General features: G+C 32.8%; 1 protein-coding gene across 10 annotated transcripts in view; it reads left to right on the top strand.

The window, feature by feature from the left end:
• LOC132697266 (oxidation resistance protein 1) overlaps positions 1 to 21,838 on the top strand; it is a 69,916-nt gene that overhangs the window by 16,970 nt on the left and 31,108 nt on the right. For 2 of the 10 annotated variants that reach the window (XM_060662614.1, XM_060662621.1), the window contains exon 1: positions 6,657 to 7,063. The exons of 4 other annotated variants lie outside the window; for them this stretch is intronic. In XM_060662614.1, the coding sequence (XP_060518597.1) occupies positions 7,043 to 7,063 (21 nt within the window). In that variant the 5' untranslated portion in view covers positions 6,657 to 7,042. Of the gene's footprint in view, positions 1 to 6,652; positions 7,064 to 21,838 lie in introns of those variants that run through there. 4 more of the 10 variants (XM_060662613.1, XM_060662612.1, XM_060662615.1 and 1 more) reach the window with 4 other exon arrangements.

Genomic DNA, 21,838 nt, shown 5'->3' with positions numbered 1-21,838 from the left:
TATGTGTTTTAGTGCTATCGATATGGACAAATATAATTAAATAGTGATAACTATGCCAACGTTCGCTAATTGTGACTGATTTTTTTGCAATTTGTTATAGAATGTGCAAACAGTGCCCAAAATAGTATTCCGATATTACATAAAATTAAATGCCCTGTAGTAGGATGATAATCAGGTCTAATCTAATCTAATCCAAGAACTTGATCTTGTAAGGATTTCAAACCATCTAATGAAGTCACCACAGATGTCTTTCTCCGCCAAGCTCTCTGTTATATATGACATATTTTATCGAAATCTTTGTTGAAATCTGTGTTTATTATATCTACTTAACGAAAGTCGCTAGACCACTCTTTCCTGTATATCATGGAATATTTTATTACGTTTAAATTCTGCTTCCGTATAAAATCGTATTGTTCAGATGTAGCAACTTACACGCAATTGAAAATATGTAGATAGACCAATGTTTCAAATAGCTTTGGAAAAGTGCACAATTTGCTGATGAGCCTGCAGGTTTCCATGTTATTTTTTGTCAATTTTTATTCTATTGGTGTTATTGTATAGATCTTCTAGATTTCTGGAACGGTTCCGGATAAAGGCGATTGGTTCGATGACAATATCAGATTCGAACATAGGAATCCTTTTTTTCTTCTAGACTTTCGCAAGTCTTTTCAATTTCAGTCCTAATTATTGTATTTTTTTGTCTATATTTTCATTTTTTTCTTTATAGGTTTCGTGATTTATCTGAGTTCGAATAAAAAGAGGCAATAGATTGCGTTATTCCAAACAAGATTAAGTATAATTGGAACGGTAATCTATAAGGATTGTCAGAAGCGACTCGACTTAAGCGCCTTCAACATTTTAACTCGCTATAATTTTGTGTAAACAAACATTACTTGTATACCACCAGCTATCTGCTGGTGAAACATAATTGCGCGAAAATGGTGTTTATTAGTTTACTGTCGAAATTAGTGGGCTACACACTAACATACGCAACATTTATCTGTTTTCAACATAGATTAAATTTAGTCTATATTTTCAACGAAACTTTTTGCATAATAGTCTTTATAACATTCGAACAGTAGTATGCAATATTTCGCAAAATATTTGTGATTTGTCGAACGAATTAAAGAAGTGCTATGTTGTGTAAAAAATAATACAAATATTTGTTCTTAGGTACAAAATACTAAATAAAAAAATAGAATTTTTCTAGATAAAAATTATGGAAGGGTTGTATACAGACCGCCTGAGACAATTAGCTGAAATTTTTTAAAAAATAGCTTCATAGAGGCAGGAGTGCTTTTTTTATGGATCGATTTTGATATTTTTTTAACTATTTAACAATAGAGAGAGCAGAGAGGGGATTAGGGATTTAAAAAAGAATAAGTTGGCAACGAATTCTTATTGAGGGCTATTTAAAACCCAACTATACCAATTTCTATAATGTTTCGATACAGGTTATTTGAAATAGTGTTTAAAAGCTGTTCATCGTTATAAAATCTTTGATTACGGTTTGGTGGTATGGTTTTGATAATTTTTTTTATTGGATAGATCTCTCAAAATCTTGGAACACTTGGAAGTCGCGGCTAACTGGAGCTAATTTTTTATGTCAAATATCGAGAAGTGCTTATAGGGAATTCTTCAAAAATAAAGTGTGAACGAATTCTTATTCAGGACTACAAGCATTACTCCTGTAGAATGTTTGTTTATTGCTCAATTTTGATCATTCTTTTTTGTTGGATAGATCTTACTAAAGAGAAATGAAAAGGTTTTTTCGTATAGTACCGACTAAATTCATGGCTAACTGATACACATAACACATAACTTCAAGTTGAAGCAATAAGCAAAATAAGGTTTTAGTGCATTTTTCAGAGACCTGTCCAAAAAATCAAAATCGATCCATAGACATAGATTTGAGTTCTTAAGTGGGACACACTTTATATACATATTTCTGCATTCCTTCAATCTCAATTACTTGCCGTTTGTGATTGGTGTTCCCTGGTGTTCGCATTTGAGAGTGGACATACATATACATAATTTCATTCGAAATATATCTTTCCGTTAACTCTGATGTCAATATTGTTTTGTTCGTTTTTTTATTTTGCAATATTTGTTGTATAGCTGCATTTCAAATATGCCTATTAATTTGAACAGAAATTTTGAAACTATAGGAATTCTAAAATTGTTGTAGTAAAACTTTCTAATTTTCAACTTGTTTCGGAAATTTAGTATAAAATGTGCGGTCCTAGTTTTCACATACTGCATTAGAAAATATTTTCATAAAAGTGCTTCCTTTGCGCACCATGGTACCAACAAATTACAAAGTGTGGTGGACGGACAACCTGTTAAGAATGGAGGAGCCAGTAGGTGGGGAGATATTGTTAAACATGGAAATTTTGAAACATATTCGTTTTTGTGTCCTTAACATTTTCACAAGGACTGCTTGATTCGTTTAAAGGTACAAGATTAATTTGAAAAAAAAAAAACACAGAAGCGAAATGAAATTTATTCAAAAAGCTACATATAGATCGACAAGTAATTGACTTTTAACTACATAATAACCCTTGTGTCTCCCGACTGATTTTTAATCATTAAAATGTAATTACCGAAATTCGTTATTTTACAAAGCACTTAAATGTAAGAGTCTCTATTTTAAAAGTGTTTGTAACTCAACAATATATAATATGTAGACACACATTGAAATATTAGTATAAATTACTTTTTTATGAGAATTTGTGTAGACTAAGTGGAACATTTTTTGTGAATTTGTGTAAGATTTTTATTTTTGAATTTTTTAAACTTTGAATGTTTTAATTTGGAATTTTTGAATGCAATCCGTAATATTTCACGTTAATTCAAACTGTCTTAGTAGAAAACGGAAAAAGATTACATTTCGGCAAAGTTGAGGGTTACTTTTGAACTCGGATATTAATTTAAAAAATAATTTTTTAACGTGACAACCCAGCATAACAATTATTCTGCTATAATTATGGTACATTCTATGTGCCCCTGGCAATTATTTTGAGACAAATATTTAATGGCCTAAGACATAGACATTATTTTATGTATGTTTTAAACCATCACACATCACATGGTTTGTTGCGAAATACGAAATATAAAGGATAGAAATACAAGGCCGTCATAAAAATTTTTCTGATTTGTAATATTGCTAGTTTTAAAATTAATTGAAAATGAAGTGAAATTAATCAAATTAGATCCCAGAGTCAAGCTAGTTTAAACAATTTAATTTTTTAAATAATTAAAATAAAATAAAATCAACACTACAAAGTAAAATAAAGGTCTTACGCCTTTAGATATGACAAAGTTTATACAGACTATTTTACCTACGCCTTTTGGCATCGAAAAAATCTTCACAAGAAATAATTTTAAGAAAGAAAATTGCACATTGCACCATACATTGTCAAGCATCCTGTCACCAATCTGCCACAGTAAAACAAAATTCCGAAACAAGGATATATCTTACGCGTGCCACTGGAATGTGTGGAAGAGTAGAGTAAGTCTATTTTACTAGTTTCGTTTTTGTTTTTTGATTTGGTAACAACGAAAGAAGTCGTTTCTAACGTCGTTATTTGATTTGACGTTGTTGAGAACGAATCTGGTTTGATGATAATAACGACGTAGCGCTGTCGATTAGGTGTTCGGTTTATTTTCTATTTTAAGGGAAACGTTAACATGGACAATTTGAACTGATAATTAATTTGAATTATGGTTTAAAGAAAATTAAGAGGACATGCGCTCGGAACTTTATTAAGTGTCCTTCTACGTCTTAGAACTGGATAACCAGTAGCGTTATATTAGTTTGTGAAAAGATCGTATATCTCCATTTTGCCCTGAATGCCTAACTTCAATCATATTCCAAGCAGCAGAAAGGAACAATTTTAAACAAAGATGATACCTAGATTCGAGTTTTAGTTTTCTCTTAAAGGTAATAACTAACTTCGTATATAACAGGTGACACCAGAAAGTGGGAACACTCTATAACTTTTAAACGGCTAAAGTTCAGATTTTCACGAAATTAACGTTTGATGACCCTGCCTGTGTTTTGAATTCATTTGGCCCCTCAATAAATGTATGTCGTAAAAGAAAAAGTATAACATGCAACAGGTTGATAAACTCCTTCAGTCACTCGTTAATTAAACACTCACTCCTCTCGTTCCTGAACAAACCGTCGAACAGTGACTCACTTAGTGAATGCCATGGTGCTGTTTTGAAAAAAGGTACCCAAAAGCTAATGGTCGTAGTATAGTATGCAACAGATTGATAAAATTCTTCAGTCACTCGTTCATTCGTTCTGCTCGTGCCAAATCAAAGTTCCGACTAAAGCGGAGTTTATTGCATACCCTTTCAGTCATTCGGACCATCTGCCACCGTTCGTTTTTTTAACCTTTTTAAAAATCCATCGTTCCTCGCAACTTATATAGATGTAAACTTGCGTGCATAAAGATGGGCGCATTGTGAACTTTTGACTTCAATTTAATTTTTTTTTAGAAACTAAGGATCAGTTAAAAAAAAATGCTGTTTGAAAGACAATTTAATATGCTTTAATGCGAGTTTGAATTGATTAAATTTTATTTCTGCTTTTTAGGTTTAGCATAGAAAAATAAATGCACGAGTTAAATTATTGTATATTATACAACAAGTGCGGTAAATGGCATTTGACTCACGAGTTTATTTGACACGAGCGGACCGAGTGTTTAATAAACGAGAGACTCAAAAATTTACTGAACTTGTGGCATACTATACTTTTTCTACGACCGTTAGTTTTTAGGTATATTTTCGTAAAACAACACGAATACATTCACTGACATGACCGACAGAACTGACAAACGTCAAAATTTGAGGCGTGAGAAATATCTCCGAAAACATCCGATTGCTCCCAAACCCGTACAGTAAAATCTTGGAAATGTCCGAAGTGTCTCGGATCCGTGGAAAACGAAACTGACGTCGTGAAATGACGTTTCCCGCACGCTAGATCGGTGTTTAATTTGGTATTTTACAGGCGGGAGTAGAAAAACTTCTTTTTATTACTAAAAACAAATAGGGTTATTGACAATTAGAAACACAACACTTATTTTGTAATAATGGGTATGAGCACCTCTTGCAATAATAACATCTCTTACTCGATTAGGCATAAATGTAATCTAGTTCGCTATTGTTTCTTGCGGAATGTTTAGCCACTCTTCCTCTACTGCAACAATAAGCTCTGGGATCGAGGTTGGGGTACGAAGTCTAGCTCGAATTCTCCATAAATGTTCGATCGGATTGAGGTTGGGACTGCATGCCGGCCACTCCATAACTCGAAAACCGACTTCCGTAATGTAATCTTGCACGATCCTTGCGGTGTGCGGCCTAGCATTGTCATGCATAACAATGAATTCTTCTCCAATATAGTCGACAGATGGTACCACGTAATCTGATAAAATATCCTCGATGTACCCTTTAAACTTCCTGCCCTTTGAGCACGGCTGCCCCTACGGATGAAAACAGGGTTGGTTCGTGCGTCCATAGAAATTGCACCGCATATCATGCAGGAACCCCCTCCATAAGGGCTCCGCTCTTCATTGCAGCATTTTGCAAATCGCTCTCCTGGTCTTCGGTACACTTTTTTTCGTGTCACTACCAAAAAGGCATATTCTGGTCTCATCTGAAAACTGAAACGCCCATGCAATTACAGTTGTTTTTGGGGTCAAGTTATTTTCCTTCAGTTTTCTTCGTACTGTCCACTGACTAATAGAACCTCTTCGAACATCATGGAACTGTTGTTGCGCCTGAACGGCATTACGGTGACGATTTATTATTATTGTTGACACAATAAAGTGGTCAACACGAGTCGTTGTAATTCGCTTTCTGCTTGTTCGAGAGTGCCTAGCAAAGAATCCAGTCTCCTCATACCGTTGGCATACACTTCAAACTGCTGTACCTATCATATCCAGTTGTCGAGCAACAGCTCGCTGGCGATTCGATTTTCGATTAAAGCGATAACTTGAGCGCCTTTTTGCGGTGTAGTATTATGGATCAAGCTAACAAATGGTTAAAAATTCCAGGTGCACAGGTGATTAATTTAGGTCTATGACAAGTTTGTTACTATCACTGTAACTACTGCATAGACACGTATCATTTGTTTAACGGTAGCTGCGCAGCTCTTGACAAATGTAAACTCACACTAAAGCATCTTAAAGTGTCTTCCAAATAGCATATTTATTTTTTGGGTAAGATGAAATTGTTTGTAGAAAAAAAAATTACAGTGGGCCGATTTCTATGCACGCAAGTTTAGTTTATCAACGCGAATGTTTATTCTAATTCGGTGCGTACGTGATTTGAGAGCCGTAAGATAGCAAATCGACCTGTATATTTCGCGTCGCGGGGAAACGACTTACTAATTCTTAGACAAATTCCCGGCAATGCCGCCGCGTTTCGGCGGAGACATTTCTATTTAATTTGCCAATTATCTGTCCGTTACGCGTTGCATAATTTGTTTCGTCGGTAAATTTCCCGATAAGTTTATCGAAACATCGATTCAGACACAGTATAGGCGTTACGGTAGTGACCCGGTTCTCGCGTATCACCCTGTAAACACTACGGTACCGCGTCGCTCGTGAAAGTTGCCGCTGCCCTGCCGTTGCACTCCTGAGCGCCCGGTCGTATGGGATCGCGCGACCGCAACGTTCTCTCGCGCAAAACTCAGTTTATCGCGATCATTTATTCGCGAAGGATGCTGTCGCGATCCAACAAATCGGGGGTTTGATCGAACACAATAAAACGACGCGCGACTCGGCTGTAACATTTTTATAAATTTTGCGTGTAAACGTCGCGAACCGCGCGGGGTTTTGTTGCCGTTTTTATTCGGTCGCGGCGCCAGATTTAGCGGTTCACTGCCGCCGCTGCTGGTCGGTGAAAGTGGGCGATTGTTTTGTTGTCCGACACTTTTAACGTCTTCCGAATTGTTGTGCTGCGTTTGGTGTTTCGTTTTTTGAATGAAATATTTTCGTAAAATGTTCGGTTCGTTCGCGGGTGTAAAGTGACGATGAGTCAGAAAATGCTGCAGGTAAACTAATCGCAAATTATGTACGCTGAATGAAGTGTCCAAGGCAAGAATTAATTAGGGGATTGATCGTTTCCTCGCGGTCCATCGTTGTTCCATGAAAAAGTCGTTGCGAGTGAAAACTTCCTGAAGTTTCCTGGACATGGCAAAGCAAACGAATATATTTTGTTTGGGTTTTGAAAATTTTCTAAAATCAAAGATTTCGTAAACTACCAATTGCGAGGGTTATTCCTTTCCTTTATTTCTAGTTTTTTTAAATATTTCTTCTGCTATATTTTTAGAAGACTTGATTATAGGAAGAATGTTAAATAAAACTATACCTCGCTGATCTGAATGCATATCATCATTTCGGAAATCATCAAAACGCCGGTGATTGATGGCATTTTTCGGGCATTGTCCAAAATGAGTGTCCGTTCCTCATAGAGACAAAAACATCCCAATGCAGAATCGTCATTTAATAAATATCTTTATTTTATTATTTTCATATTTGTGGTCTTGGTGGTGTATTCATTAAATTTAGTTGAAATTGTATCTTTTGTTCTCTATTCTGGTCTATTTTCTTTTTTAGTATTTCTTCTAGTTTAATAGCTATGTACGAGCTTTATGGTTTTTTCTATTTTTTGTAGTATACTAATTAGTAGTATATACTGATTTTTCCTAGTGTCATCTTGTTTTTTTTTTATTTTATGGCATAGTTAAAATCCAATCCAAAATTCTCTAGAGGGACAATTACTGCCCTTTTCAGGTGGTTATCAAGTAGTACCTACAAATCAGATAAGGAAATATTGGCATCATTGTGCAATATTTTTCATTTAAATTGAGTCCATTTTTTTCTTACTCACGATGAATGAAATAATATGAATAAATTGAAAACGGCAATATAATCTGGTTAGTTTGTATTCTTGTAACTAGCCACAACTACTGAAAACTATTTGAAATTGTTAGGACTGTTGTCAGAAAATTGAGAGAAATATACATGTATCAGGTTTGCCAAAATGCAATAACATTGAAGAAAGAACGAGATTACTTATTATATCGAGTTAGTCGAATTACCTCCGGAAATATATTTCAATCAAATCAGATTTCACCAGTGGGTCGAAGCAAACAGTTCACTAAATTTCATTTTAATTGACGAAAAAATAGAGCAGTAAATTCAATTATAAAGCGGAAACCTACCTTCACCTACGCCAAAGTTTACGTTATGCCACCTACGCATGTTATATATGTATGGACGAATTTTTTTAATTAAAACACACGAAAATTAACCGTTTTTTTTATATTGTGAAAATTTAATAAGTCGACGCAATGCATTTTGCAAAAATGTTTTCGGCATATCCGGCAATTTTAGAACTGAAATATATTTTATGTACGTAGCAGTCACGTGGTTTGCTTTGTAGATGAGTTAAACTGGGAAATCGCTATCAGAAATTATGATCTGCTCGTTTTTTTTTTGTAAATATGAACAAGATACCTTCAAAATGTTACACCATTTTGAGTAAAAGTATGAAAGTAACGTCCTTTGGCCATTTATCGAGTACTGATATATTTTTTTAGAAAGGACACCAAGAAATCTAGAAAAATTGAGAACTGTATATCTGCTAGGAAGCATGGATTATCAGGTACACGTTAAAATAAAACCAAGTCGACACACCCGATAACTGGTTGATTTCAAATGTTGGTCCTTTGCGTTCAAATACCAGTTTTCATTTTAACCCATGTTAACTCACGGATGTTATGTTTATGTTAATAATTATCTTTAATAAAATGTGTTAAATTGTGTGAAAATAACATCTCGCACCAATTATACGTAAAAATATCTACAGAATGAAAGTTTGTCCTAGGTTGTTCATGCAAACCATTCTTTCTAAATTTACTATTAGTCGTGAATTCGATTCTCTGTATGTAATATCCAATCATTTTATGTTATCCATTTCAAATAACTAAAAAAGATTTATTATTAAAAATGTTGTTTAAAATACCCAAAATGTCTTTACAATTCTCTTAAGTTTAGATATTTTATTTTAAGATCCAGTATTATACCAGTTGTCTGAAAAAAGGTTTTAGACTTTATCAGACACCAATCTTATTAGGATTCCATATACCTACCTATCTCATTCCTTTCAAAACTATGGTTATATTTCTAATTTTTTGGGACGCTTGCCAAAACGAGTTTAGATAGATGTTAGTTTTTTGATCTCAAATAATTTAAATATTGGTAATAGACAATTGGAATTAAAATTTTGAATAATAAAACATTCGTTGAAAAATTAAATGGCTGCAAACCATTAAGTACAGTCAATTATGTTTGTAATAATAATATATCAGGTTATTACGTATTTTACTCGCTACTTTCTATTTCTCTAAATGTTGATATATTTGCTTGTTCCGAAACTTCCGAAACAGTTTTTTCTCCGAATCACATCAAAAAAATATCACGAAACGAAACAAAATGTTGGACAATGAAGCGAAATACCCGTGAAAACATTCTTACCTTGGACACAGCGTATATTAAGTTTTAATTAGGAATGTTTAACGGTAGTAAAAAGGGAATTTTTATTGTAAATATTGCTGTGTTAGTGATAATTAGCTACAACAAATTTGTTACATTGTAGTCATAATTTCGTCTCAGTTCATTGGAACAACAGTTTTAGTCAATTGGAAATGTGTTATTTGCTTCACGGTGGTCTTAAAACGACCGGTTTAACGGAAATGTAGTTTTCGAGTTTCTTTTTTTTCATAACTGTTCAATATGAATATATTAATTGGTGTAGTTGGTGTTTAATCGGATATTTAGTCAATCGTGCGTTTGCTTTGAAGAATTCGATAGTTCTGATGCCCTGTTGGTGAGTGTGTATTGCCGACTATGTACCGGGTACAAACTAACTGATGGGGTCTCTTTGGTATATCGGCAACTGATAGTTATGATGATGGTTAAATTAGAAGAAAGTTGTAAATTTTAAAGCAGGAAGATTTATAAAGATCCTCGAAATTTTTTCTGTTAAATATCTTACAATCAGTTCATCACTAACATCAGTTTTTTTGTTTTCTGTGAGCACCTTAAAAACAATACCTTTTTGCATTTTTTGTAATGGATATAAAACAAGGGCCTAACTAACCTAAACTAACCAAAACAAAGGCCGTATTTTAAAAAATAAAGTGATGATGGTAGAATATAAACGGGACGTCGGACTTGAAATTTATTAACGCCATCTGCAATAGCAATGTGAAATTAGTTTTAAGATATCGCTCTAAATAAAAGCCATGAAAAGTAACGTTAACCGCTGCCTATCGTTATTGATTTACTTGTGTTTTCTAGTCTAATTTTATTTGGAGGGATGTATTAAAACTAATTCCATAATATACGACAAATTTTCCCGACGTCTCGTTTGTATGCTACTATGATCATTTTTTTTTATATACTTGCTATCGTTCTTAAGGTACCCAAAGAAAAGAAAAACCGAAAAAAAGCAATTTTGTATTTAAAAAAATGAAGTTGAATGTTGGTTTCTCGGAATCGAATCGTCGTAGATAATAGATTGTAAAAAATAAAAAAAATTCTATATGTTTAGTCAATTTCGAACAATTTTATAAATTACTCTGTATTTTCAAAAACGGAAATTATGGTGTTAAAGAATTTTTAATAAGCTTTAGAATTGATAATTTAGTTTTAGTTTAACTGTCATAACTTTAACCATTGCCGGAATAATTTGAATTAGTTCTGGTATTCATAATGGAAAGCGAGACATAGCACCGTTAACATTTTTTGTTGGATCTTTTTAGCTATACGTGCTTTTTTGAAGTGGCTCTGGGTATTTCATTCTTCGATTTTTGAGTTATTATTTTCCTTTTTTTATGTTCAAAATATTGCACAAATAAAATTTTAAATTTATGCAAATCTGACATTTTGCGTAGCTTACTAATGCCACACGGAATAGTGTATTCCAAGTTAAACGGGGTTCAAATTTGACTATAAAAATTACAAAAAGTGCCGCCTGTGTGCTATCAAGTATTCTACAGAACTTTTGAGCAATGTATTTATTGTAATGAATTAAAAACAAAACTTTTGCCAAGACAATAGCCAAAATAATCTAATTTTCCCTATAAAATTAACTGTACTTGGAAACGGAAAAAAAGTTTATAACACATCTTTGTATAATAATTTTTCCGGTTTCAGTGGTTCTTCAGTAAAAGAAAATCCCCTAGTCTCCTCTAAATGTAAGGAAAGATATTTCAAACAACACTGTCAACAGTTTTGTGTAATGGCTACGAATATAATACCAGCTCCTTCCATTTTTTAAGAAATTCTCTTTTCCCTATTTTTGTATTACGCCTTTTCTTAAAGCGCAAATTTTAAACTTCGCTGTATAACGCAGAATATAAATATTACGCATACATAAATATGATTAAAATTTCAGCTTTTTACTAAGAAAGCGATAACGCAGTGAAAAAGGAATAATATCCAGGATATCACATTTAAAATTTGAAAGACCATACCACTTTTTCAAATAAGCGGCAATGTCGTATCGCTATTTATAAACGTCAAACGTGCCTTCCACCGTTCCCACCCTATATAGAGAGAGCGGTAAATACTCGGACAAATAGGTCTGCACTTCCTCCGGTTTCCGGCATTAAAACAACAACCACAGAATATTAATATAACGTCCTCTTTTGTGATCCTGTTGACGTCTCCAAAGTAGTTAATACGTATTGCGTATTAAAAAAAGATACACATTTTTTGTCAAATATGATAATTATGGTGCGGCAATAAATCACTTAAAGTGAGATTTGATGCTTCAGATTACTTCAGGAAATGTTTATGTATAAAAAAGAAATTATAAAGTAGATTAACTCTCTTCACAAGAAACAAAAAAGCAGTGAATTTGCCAATTGCTGATAAATGACAATACGTCCCAAAAATTTCTCAAATCTCTCGAAACAAGTCAATTAAGAACATACATATAATCATTTATAAAATTTTTGTTAAGATCCCTATAAACATAAGTGTTATTCGTATGGATAAACATTTTGTTCAATCTCCGATTGGATTGAAAAACAATTTAAAGATATTTCAAGCCCATGAAGCACTTACAATTTGTATGTTATTTGCTCCAATTTGATTCATTTTATTCCAAAGCAATATATATTTCATTGGGCCAAATAAAGTTTAATAAAGATAATTTTGCCTTGTTCCAATATGCTCTGCATTTACATTCAACCGCTACTAGATGCAGCTGAAAATCTAATCTAGAAATGAGGCAATAAATAACGACTGCCCACGCCTTACATGGCCGGACAAGGACACGCTAACATTGAGTTACGTACGATACCTACGTTACCCAGGTTGAATGTACACAAAAATAAGCCCGTCAACCACCTGCTTCCTTACATTAGTTAATTTTCGGATTGCACACGCATTTAAAACCTTAAAATCAAAGTGTGTATTTATGGTTGCGACGCCGGACCGTATAATCCCACGATAATGAATTATTGAATCGATATTATTCACTATTCAGTGTATTTTCAATCAATTAGCGGTAGAAGTGAAAAATGCACGCGCGTCGCGGCATGTACCATACGTTGTTATTATAATATTATGGCAAGATTTTATTGTCATTGTTATTATCTTTATATATTGACCTTTCATCGCGGCCATTAACTTTTTCAAGTTGAATATGAAAATTGTCCGGAAGAATATAATCGTAACTGCCAAACAGTTTCTCCTGAAAAAACAGTAAACTATTAATACTTATATAATGCTAACGGGTTCTACGCCCTGTTTCGGCAGACAAAAAAAAAATTTTTTTTGAAATCGTTGGTTTTTCAAACAATTGGGTAGCTTTCCTTATTAATTTTCAAATAAAACTTGAAGTTCTCCAATGTTTTGTGTTTCAGATTTGATTACAAATAATGCCCATTAGCCCTCTAATTGTCATAATAATACCGGTAATCTGTGAAAATTCATAATTTTTTCAAAAATGTTTCAAGATTTCCGGTTGGGTAAGGTTGTGTCCAATGCAATTTTATATTCTTACAAATGACTGAGCTACCTACGGTGAAGTTATCAGACTTGTTTTGTTAATAGACCATAATTTAAATAATCTATTGGTAAAATTGTTTTTGGATGTTTACCATTAATAAGATTTAATACCAATATTCTTGAAATTAAAAACTTAAGTATTTTACTAGCAAATACATTAACACGGGGCGATTCTTATAGACTTTAATGCACGCACTAATTCCTTTACTGTTTCCCAAAAATATTTTTTAAGTTTAAGCGCTAATTGTTATACTGAATAAATTCTTTTTTATCATTTGCACAATGAATTTGCCGTACAACTAGACATTGCTTATGGAAGATCTTACCGTATCTTATTTACTACACAATTTACCAAATTAAATGTTAATTCACGAAAAATAACCTTGTAATTTCCGACACTTGCCTTTTTGTGTCGACTGTACTCTTTGTTTTCAAAATGTTTTCTTTAATTAGATCGACAGAGCAAAATTAGGATTTTGGATCGCTGTACACAGCATTTTCATGGAGTTAATAACTCCGCTGTGTAAATAGTTCGATAATATGTAATATATCAAAGACTGTTGTAAACATTTTTCATTGTTATTCTAAAATTAATACGGCAACGTGGCCCTAGTTCAAGTACATAAATACATAAACCTCCAGTATATCAAATATATGTCTGGACTACTTGAAGAAAGGGACGAGCAATGATACTCCGTTGCCTTATTTGTTAAAGATTCTCGCGTTGGAATGTATTAAGCAACGTTGCAAGCAGCAAGCGTCTAAACCGACGCAACGTAGCAATACAGTAACATTTTCCATATCGCTTCTTTATTGAGGACTCATGAAATTTTAAATAATGCAAAATATAAAAATTACCATCGGAATAGGTACAAACACTACATAAGTAATTGTAAGTGCATTTTACTTACAAAATTGCAGAATGATTTATTTACGTTCAGTGACATAAAATTAAACGCATTGGATATTATCTTGCAATTGAAATTGATTTCTGTCAAAAAGTATGATTGCTTATTCGAGATTCTTTTAACGACGATAGCAGATAAATTATTTATCAGAATGAATGACAGTATCAGTAACGTATATCGTTGCATTTAAAAAGGATACTTCGGAAATAAGAAAAAAATCAGCGACGGATACTTGTGATAGTCGCGATTGTATAACCAAGCTCATTATTCAAAATTAATATGGCATTGCTCCCATTTTAATATAATTTGAAATTAATATGTGCATATTTGTTTTTTTTTGCAATTTCCCACGAACTGTTACTTTTTACATTAAAATAAACGTTCAGAAAGGCAAAACTGCAACAAAAAATGCTTCCGTGTATGTAAAACAATTCAATTAATTTCGAGAATATTTTTGGCGTTGAAATAACACGACATGGAATTCATTATACCAGTTATTCCAATTACCAGCATAGATTTTGTACTATGTGCAATATAATAATTGAGGGTTTGGCACTTTCGCGAAACAGAAATTATCCCAAACCAATTTTCGGTCAGTGACTCGCTTTTGTAGACCGTTAGTTGTTTGCTAAAACTTTTTGTTATGACACACTGTAGGTAATGTATATAGAAAGTTAGTCCTCCCTACAAACGCTTAATTTAAAGCATTTGCGTAAAATTTGATGTGAAAGCTTCGATTAATGAAGGACAGCATTCAATATAGCATTTATCTATATAATCTGCTTACTTGGTTGACAGAACGCACGTCCAAAACGTTGTATTTGTGCTATTTGTCAACTGAGTGTATTATTTTTTTTATTCGTCTGGTTTTCCAATAATGTCTCTTAAAATTTGTTTAATACTTTTGAAGATTGTTTTTTTTTTCTGGATTTTTGTTTCCTTTGGCGTTTTAGCGTTAATTTTCATTATTATCAGTGTTCGGTTAATCAACCCGATTTCCTTGTCGCATTTACCTGTATACGTATATGTATATGTATTATACCACATCATATCAACCACGAAGCTTCTGCAAAAGCGTCATTAGGAATCTTCCTGTATAATTGCAGGTGAGTTGCAAATACCAGAATCCTAAATTAAAAAAAAAAGGAAAACAAACAAACAAAAAAACGGAACTAATTAATATTTTGATATCCGCACTAAATCGGCATAGAAGAGTATGTAGCAGAAATAATCAGAAGAAAGCAGTGAATCTCAAAATGTAATAAAATATAGGGTATGTTATTTAAAATAACGAAATATTTGTAAGTTTCATAGAGCAAACCTGAAAATCCAAGAACCCAAATTTAAATTATCTTCAGTTCTGCTTAAACGTATGACCTATAATTCTTCACATATGTAAAATTTCTACCCACTACATATGTTGCAACTTCTTATTTGAACTCATTATATCCCAAGATAAATGAACTGCGCTTTGTACATTATAATAGATGAAAATTTTTGGCAACTCGCCTAATTGAATTGCGTGCTTCCTTAATTTGCGAAGCATCTAGGCCCAAAATTGAAACAGTAATGCGGAAGTGCAAGTACACACACGTAGGTAATATGTTTCATAAAGGAAAAATAATAATTGTCGCATTGGGTAATATTGAACTTAACTTGGAATTATGTTGGCAGTTTATTCAAATTTGGCATAAAACATAAAATTTATATCATTTTTTTTATTTGTTTGTGTCTGTTCAGTTTGATATTAAATAAGTTACCAAAAAATATTACGCATCTATGTGATATGGGACGAAATCATCTATGTAAAAAAAACTGTTTTAAGCTTCGATGACTTCAAGTGTTAAATTTCAATTTTTAATATGACAATATATATCGAAAATATTTAGACGGATTGTTATGGCAAACTGTTGGTCAAATATGATGTAACATTGTTAAAAGTTGGGTTAAATGAAGAAATTCGAAAGTGAATCAGAAAATAGTAGTTGTTCAGGTTTCGTAATTTAACCGAACATTGTTCAGTTGCTTCGGGTTTTCTTTCTTCATAGCGTTAAGGAATCCTCAATGGTTCTAAAGAATTGCCGTGGTCAGATGTGGATGTTTTGAAAATTTAATTTAAATAAATTAATAGGAGCAAAAGTAAAACTCTGCAAACCAAGACAGGCGAATCCGAAAGATTAATTTTGAATTAATATAGGTTGAAACCTAATTGACAATCTATCAATTGTACGTCGTTTATTTTTTTAAAGAACATTTTTAAGAACATCTTGTTATTTAATTTAAAGTTTCCACAAATATTTTTTATAGTGCCGTTTGGTGATAGTAAATTTGCTAAATGAGAGTTCTTTACTTACCTAACACAAATTTACATGGGTTTAAGTAAAAATATGTAAGAATAAACTAAAATAAATTGATATTTTTCCCTGCAGTGTACTTACTATCAGTATCAAATAAATTTCTGAGCACTTATTTTAAACATAGACTTTCTGGTTTTTTCAGTGTCTTTTAAGTAGTTGACATTTGGAAAAATAATATGTGTTTGGTTGGCCATATTTATTATTAAAAATTATACATTCAAAAAAAACAGCCATAGCGGGGTCAATTGAGGCTATATACCAAATTCCCTAATGTAATTTTTAGTTTTGTGGATATTTGCGCATACTTGTTCCGAGTGTTAGCAGTTTAGTTGGATTGGGCTTAAGGCATCAAATCCTCCGCCATGTACAAATTCGTACGGTAAAAATTATCTGAATTACGCGGAATTGACAAATTGAAATATTAATTCCCGCAGTCTTAAGTATTCCATCGATAAATAGATGTCTACAATGGTTGGTGAATCACCAAGTAAATCGATTGGAGTCGGGATTTCTACGTTTACCGCAATTTTCTTTAAATATTTAGTTCCGTCTTAGGGCTTCACCATGTCGTGCACAAAGGAAATTATAAACTATTCCAAATAAATAGCAATACTGTTGAATACTAAATCAGTTGTTCATGATTTGAATATACTATGCAAAAACACTCGCATTTCGACGGGATCTTAATTCAAGATAAAGTTAACATGAAGACTAAACGAGTTAAACAATTTATGGTGGGTCTCCGCTTATAAATTCAGGTGTCTAGATTGAGTTAAAAAACTGTGAACACTATTATGGGCCCTTGAAGAATATGTATCAATGTCGCGACTAATTGAGTACAGTGTCCGTTTCTGTACCAGTTGAGACGCAAATGTCAATGATAACGCGTTTTACAAAATAATAATTAAATGTAACAATTAATCACGACATGCGTTGAAAGCAGAGTCACGCAATCCTTACCTATAGATTAAAATATATATTTTTTTAAATCGTACAGTTTGGTTTCAATTTTAATGTCGACGTTGACTTTAATTATTTATTTATTTTTCTTAAAATTCCTAAATTGACCATATTTTTAGATAGAGCGGACGATTAACTTTGAGTGTACTATTAAAACTTCTGCAGAACCATCAAAGGAAACTTATCTAAATTTTGTTGACGGCGACAATAGGCGGCAATATACATTTGAAAATATTTTGGACAATTTCGCTAAACTAATTAATTGTTAAACTAATATTCAATATATTTTATTTCAGATTCGAATACTAATATTCTAAATAACATTTTTGAAAATTTCATAACTTCCACTATTTTGAAAGAACTGTATTTTTCTTTGCGAACTATGTCTTAGGCAAATAAAATTAACACTTGAGTGAACTGCAAAAAGTGTTTTTCAAACACATGAAAGGTGCTAGATCTTATAATGGCGATACACGATATCTTATTTTTTAATCATATTGAAAACTTTTTTTTTGAAATACGCTGTATTTTATTATTCCTTCGAATTATGCTTACAATAGTTCCTAGCCAAATTATTCCTTAGAATGTTGGTTTTGTTTTTTAAAACATACACATGTATGAATCGAGATAAGTTATCGGTTTGATCGTTTTTGTAATAAAAAAGGCTACACATTTAATTTTATTACAAATTCGGAATCTACCCAAAATTTTAGGTAATAATATAAAAATAAACATAAAACACCGTTTTTGCACTCTTCTGCAATGTGATCGCCCCTCTTTAGCACTAGCATCAATGCAAAAAAAAGTTTTGTTCTTTTTAGTGCAAAAACTTTTTGCAAGATCTGGGATATTTTTGGAAGTTTTCTTTGTCACTCAGTTTCTAATTTTACTATTTAGCATATGACAATAATAGACTTTGGAAGCTTGTATATAAACTTTTTTTGTTGTTAACGGTCTAATTCTAAACAAAATTAGACCTTTCTGCCAAACCGTAGGCTTGTGCCCGTAACAGGTAAATATCGGTACCACCTTACACTTCATTTTAGTGTTTAGCTATGATAAAACGTATTTTTGGAGAAATTAGTGTTTTAATTAAACAAAATTGACAGTGTCGTTAATCTTTAATATATTAAATTAATAACACTTGCATATGTCTCAATTCGATAAATCGTGGTATTTCTCAATTTTCTAGCCTATTAAAAATAATCAAATAGTGACGACGTCAAATAAAGTGGTCATAAAGATTCAATAAACGTCGGTTAATATTAATAACGCCAGATGCACGGAGCCGCCGTTTTTGCAATACACGGTGTATTGAAAAAGAAGCAAAAGCGGAGCGGAATATAAATTAGCGAAGAACGCTTAAACAGGAAGAGCAAAATAGATTTTATCGCGTGTTGTGGCCAGCTTACGTTCCGGATTCGGATTGGTCGTTTATGTCAATGACACCTAAATTCATATCTAGAATATATGTGTCGTAAGTGATTTGAAAGTTAATTAAACCCAAGGCATTTAAGCGTGTTTATAAGGAAAACCGCTCAGCAATGAAAAATGTATGCGTACTATTGGGATAAATACCGACTGTAACAGCAATATTCTTTCGGTTTCTAGGTAAAATTGTTTTTTACTCTATGCTTATAACGAACTTTGTACATGAGAATCTACTTTAAAACGAGGTATATTAACAATTAAATCACAATCTAGATTATTTCCTTAACAATATTAAAAATGATTATCCGTATTTTAAAAGAGAAAGAGAAAAGCTGCGTGATGCACCTCTCCTACGGAAACTCCGTGGTTCTGGTTTTATTGTAATTAAGTAAGGATAAGTCGTTTAAAATATTTACTAATTTTTGAAATAGTATTATGTCGTGGAAGAAGTAGCAACTGTTTTTTTCTTATATTAGTACTATTTAGCTTCCTAGAAGATACAGACGCCTGATTGGCTTTTAACGTTTTGGTTAGAAATCCATAAGAGGATCGACAGAGCAGGTTAGTGTCCGTCCATAGTTCCAGATTTTTTGTGTCAGTTTTAAACTCTATATTAACCCAATTCATTGTTAATTTAATATGATTCTTTGCACATTTCACTCACTCCTTTCCAGTACAATCTCAAAGATATAATATTAGCCGAGAACTTTGCATCATTCTATGTAGCGGTCTCCTTACTTTTCCTAAACATTTTCTGGTAAACAAAAAAAAACAATTGTTAATCCTATAACAACAACAACACATTGTGTGTATGTTTGAATGACAAGTGAGATTTCATTCCTTACTAGACCGAGGCTGTGACAGCAAGCAGCACCAAAGTTAGGGTTAAAGTAGACAAAACCACGGAAAAAAGTGAAGTGAGCTGCCTATTTAGACTATTTCACAATGCCAGGTTTAGTCACTTGTGTTGACCTATTCCCATTGGTCGGAGCTGCGCGTGCTTTGCTGGATTTTAATCTTGTTTAAGCTTAGTTTCGGCTAGTTTTGGTTAGTATTTTTGGTAAATCAACATTTTAACTAAACAAAACTCATCAAAATCAACCAAAACTAACTAAAAAGTCTTGCCCGCCAATGGTAGTGCAAGTTAAATCATGCCCCCGGAGTCTCCTCAATTGTGGGTTTATCATGCGATTGCAGCAGTCAGTCAACGGACTAACTGCGATCACAAGTGAGGACGTTTAAGCGTCTGTCACGAAGAGCGCGTTCACAATAAGCTGCGCCGCGGCTAGTTTTCTTTTTCTTCATTCGGAAAAGCAAAAAACAATTTTCCTCGCCGTTTCCTCAAATTAAGTGTGACGAAGCCTTTTTCCAACGATTAGCAAAATTGATTAAAATTCAACTCAAAAGAGCGAGCAGACTGCCTTTCTTCCACGCAAGTGAGAAAAAGTAAAACATTACAAATATTAAAAGTTTTGTAAAACATTACATATTTACTCTGCGAGGGGTTCAAGCCAACGGAACAATGACCAATTATTAAATAATGAACAGCATATTTTAATTATTCGTTTTCTTTTCAAAATACCTTAATAGTTTATACAGAGCAAACAGAGAATGCGATCAATCAGTCAATTGGGAATGTTACCTAGTATATCGTGACTAAGTCACAGAGTCGATTTAAAAATTGTTCGTTTCATTATCTTAAACGGTCATTATCTTGGATAACAACACCAATAATAATAATAATAATAATAAAATAATAAAATAAAAATAATAATAAATTTAAAAAATCAGACAAACTCTAAAGAAGAAAGAATGAACTAACTTAATTCGTGGCCCTTCGACCACACCACTGACTGATTGCTATGAGGTATGTATAAGAGATATTTTTTTATACATTATTTTTTTCCATCAATGAGAACTGATTTGATCGACTTTAACGTCATACTGTTTCTGATCATCATAAAATTAGATTATTACTAAATTACGTATGTGGTGCCGGTAGCTTTTACAATTCGCTTAGTAAGCACTATAGCTTGATAATCAAGTCGGTCGCGTCGTTGATTGATGTCGCAAGATTTATCTTAATTCGCTATTAAACGGTATAGGGAAAGGACGATATTGCGATGAGTAATTTTATATTTTCGCAAGTGTGAACATTAATATCAATTCTGAGAAACGTCATAAAAAAGCAAAAAAAAAGTTATCAATTCCTATTATTTATTTTCACCAACGGGACTCATTATTTAGTTAATGCATAATATATGTTCCGAATGTCTTTCTCTACAATTTCGCTTGGTTTAACCATGGGTAATACGTCTTTTCTTGCCAATTTGTTGCACAAATTGGCAAGAAAATACTTCACTTCTGAATAGCTTTGTTTTGAACTAGGTTTTCTGAACCTACAGGGGGAAATTAAAATTTTAAGTAAAATATCGAAACCTTTTTGAAATTGTGGCTTGTATTCGGCTAACGCAACATTACTGAACTATTTAAAGGAAATATCCGCATGCTTCTTTCCTTGCAGTTATTTGTGTGGCTGATTATATTGGATGAATGATCGCGTGACGCCTGCGGTGCATAGAATGCACCACACAAATTTTACGGGCATAAACCCAGGAAAAATGACAGGATATAACTCAAATTGAACGTTTTAACGTAATTGGTACGTAATGTCTCCTGTAAAAAAACGAACATAATTAAGTACCATCCCAATTAATTCGTCCTTCATCATCAATTAACCAATTTTAGGCTGCACACCAGTTATGTGCTTTTTAAAAAGATATGGATACCGTTGGCGGTTGCCAATAATTGCCGCAAATAATCACCAATTGTGTATAATTCTTTTTTTTTCATTTCATATTAGTTAAAACTTTTAGTAGGTCTACGAAATGTCACCGGCGATTTTCTTTATTTGCGTATGTCTAAAGGCAAATAACGATTCTATTCAGATAATATTATAAATTCCGCATAATGCAGCGCACAGGAACTGTACTTACTAAAACAACAAGCGTGATTTATGGAGATATTCAAAAATAGACATCTTCACATATTTTTTAGCATAAATAAATCGGTTTTAGCCTGTTGT

Source organism: Cylas formicarius, unplaced genomic scaffold, assembly GCF_029955315.1.
Source record: "Cylas formicarius isolate icCylForm1 unplaced genomic scaffold, icCylForm1.1 PGA_scaffold_1__22_contigs__length_36826433, whole genome shotgun sequence".
NCBI classification, from domain to species: domain Eukaryota; kingdom Metazoa; phylum Arthropoda; class Insecta; order Coleoptera; family Brentidae; genus Cylas; species Cylas formicarius.
This window is presented reverse-complemented; position numbering and strand designations above follow the sequence as displayed.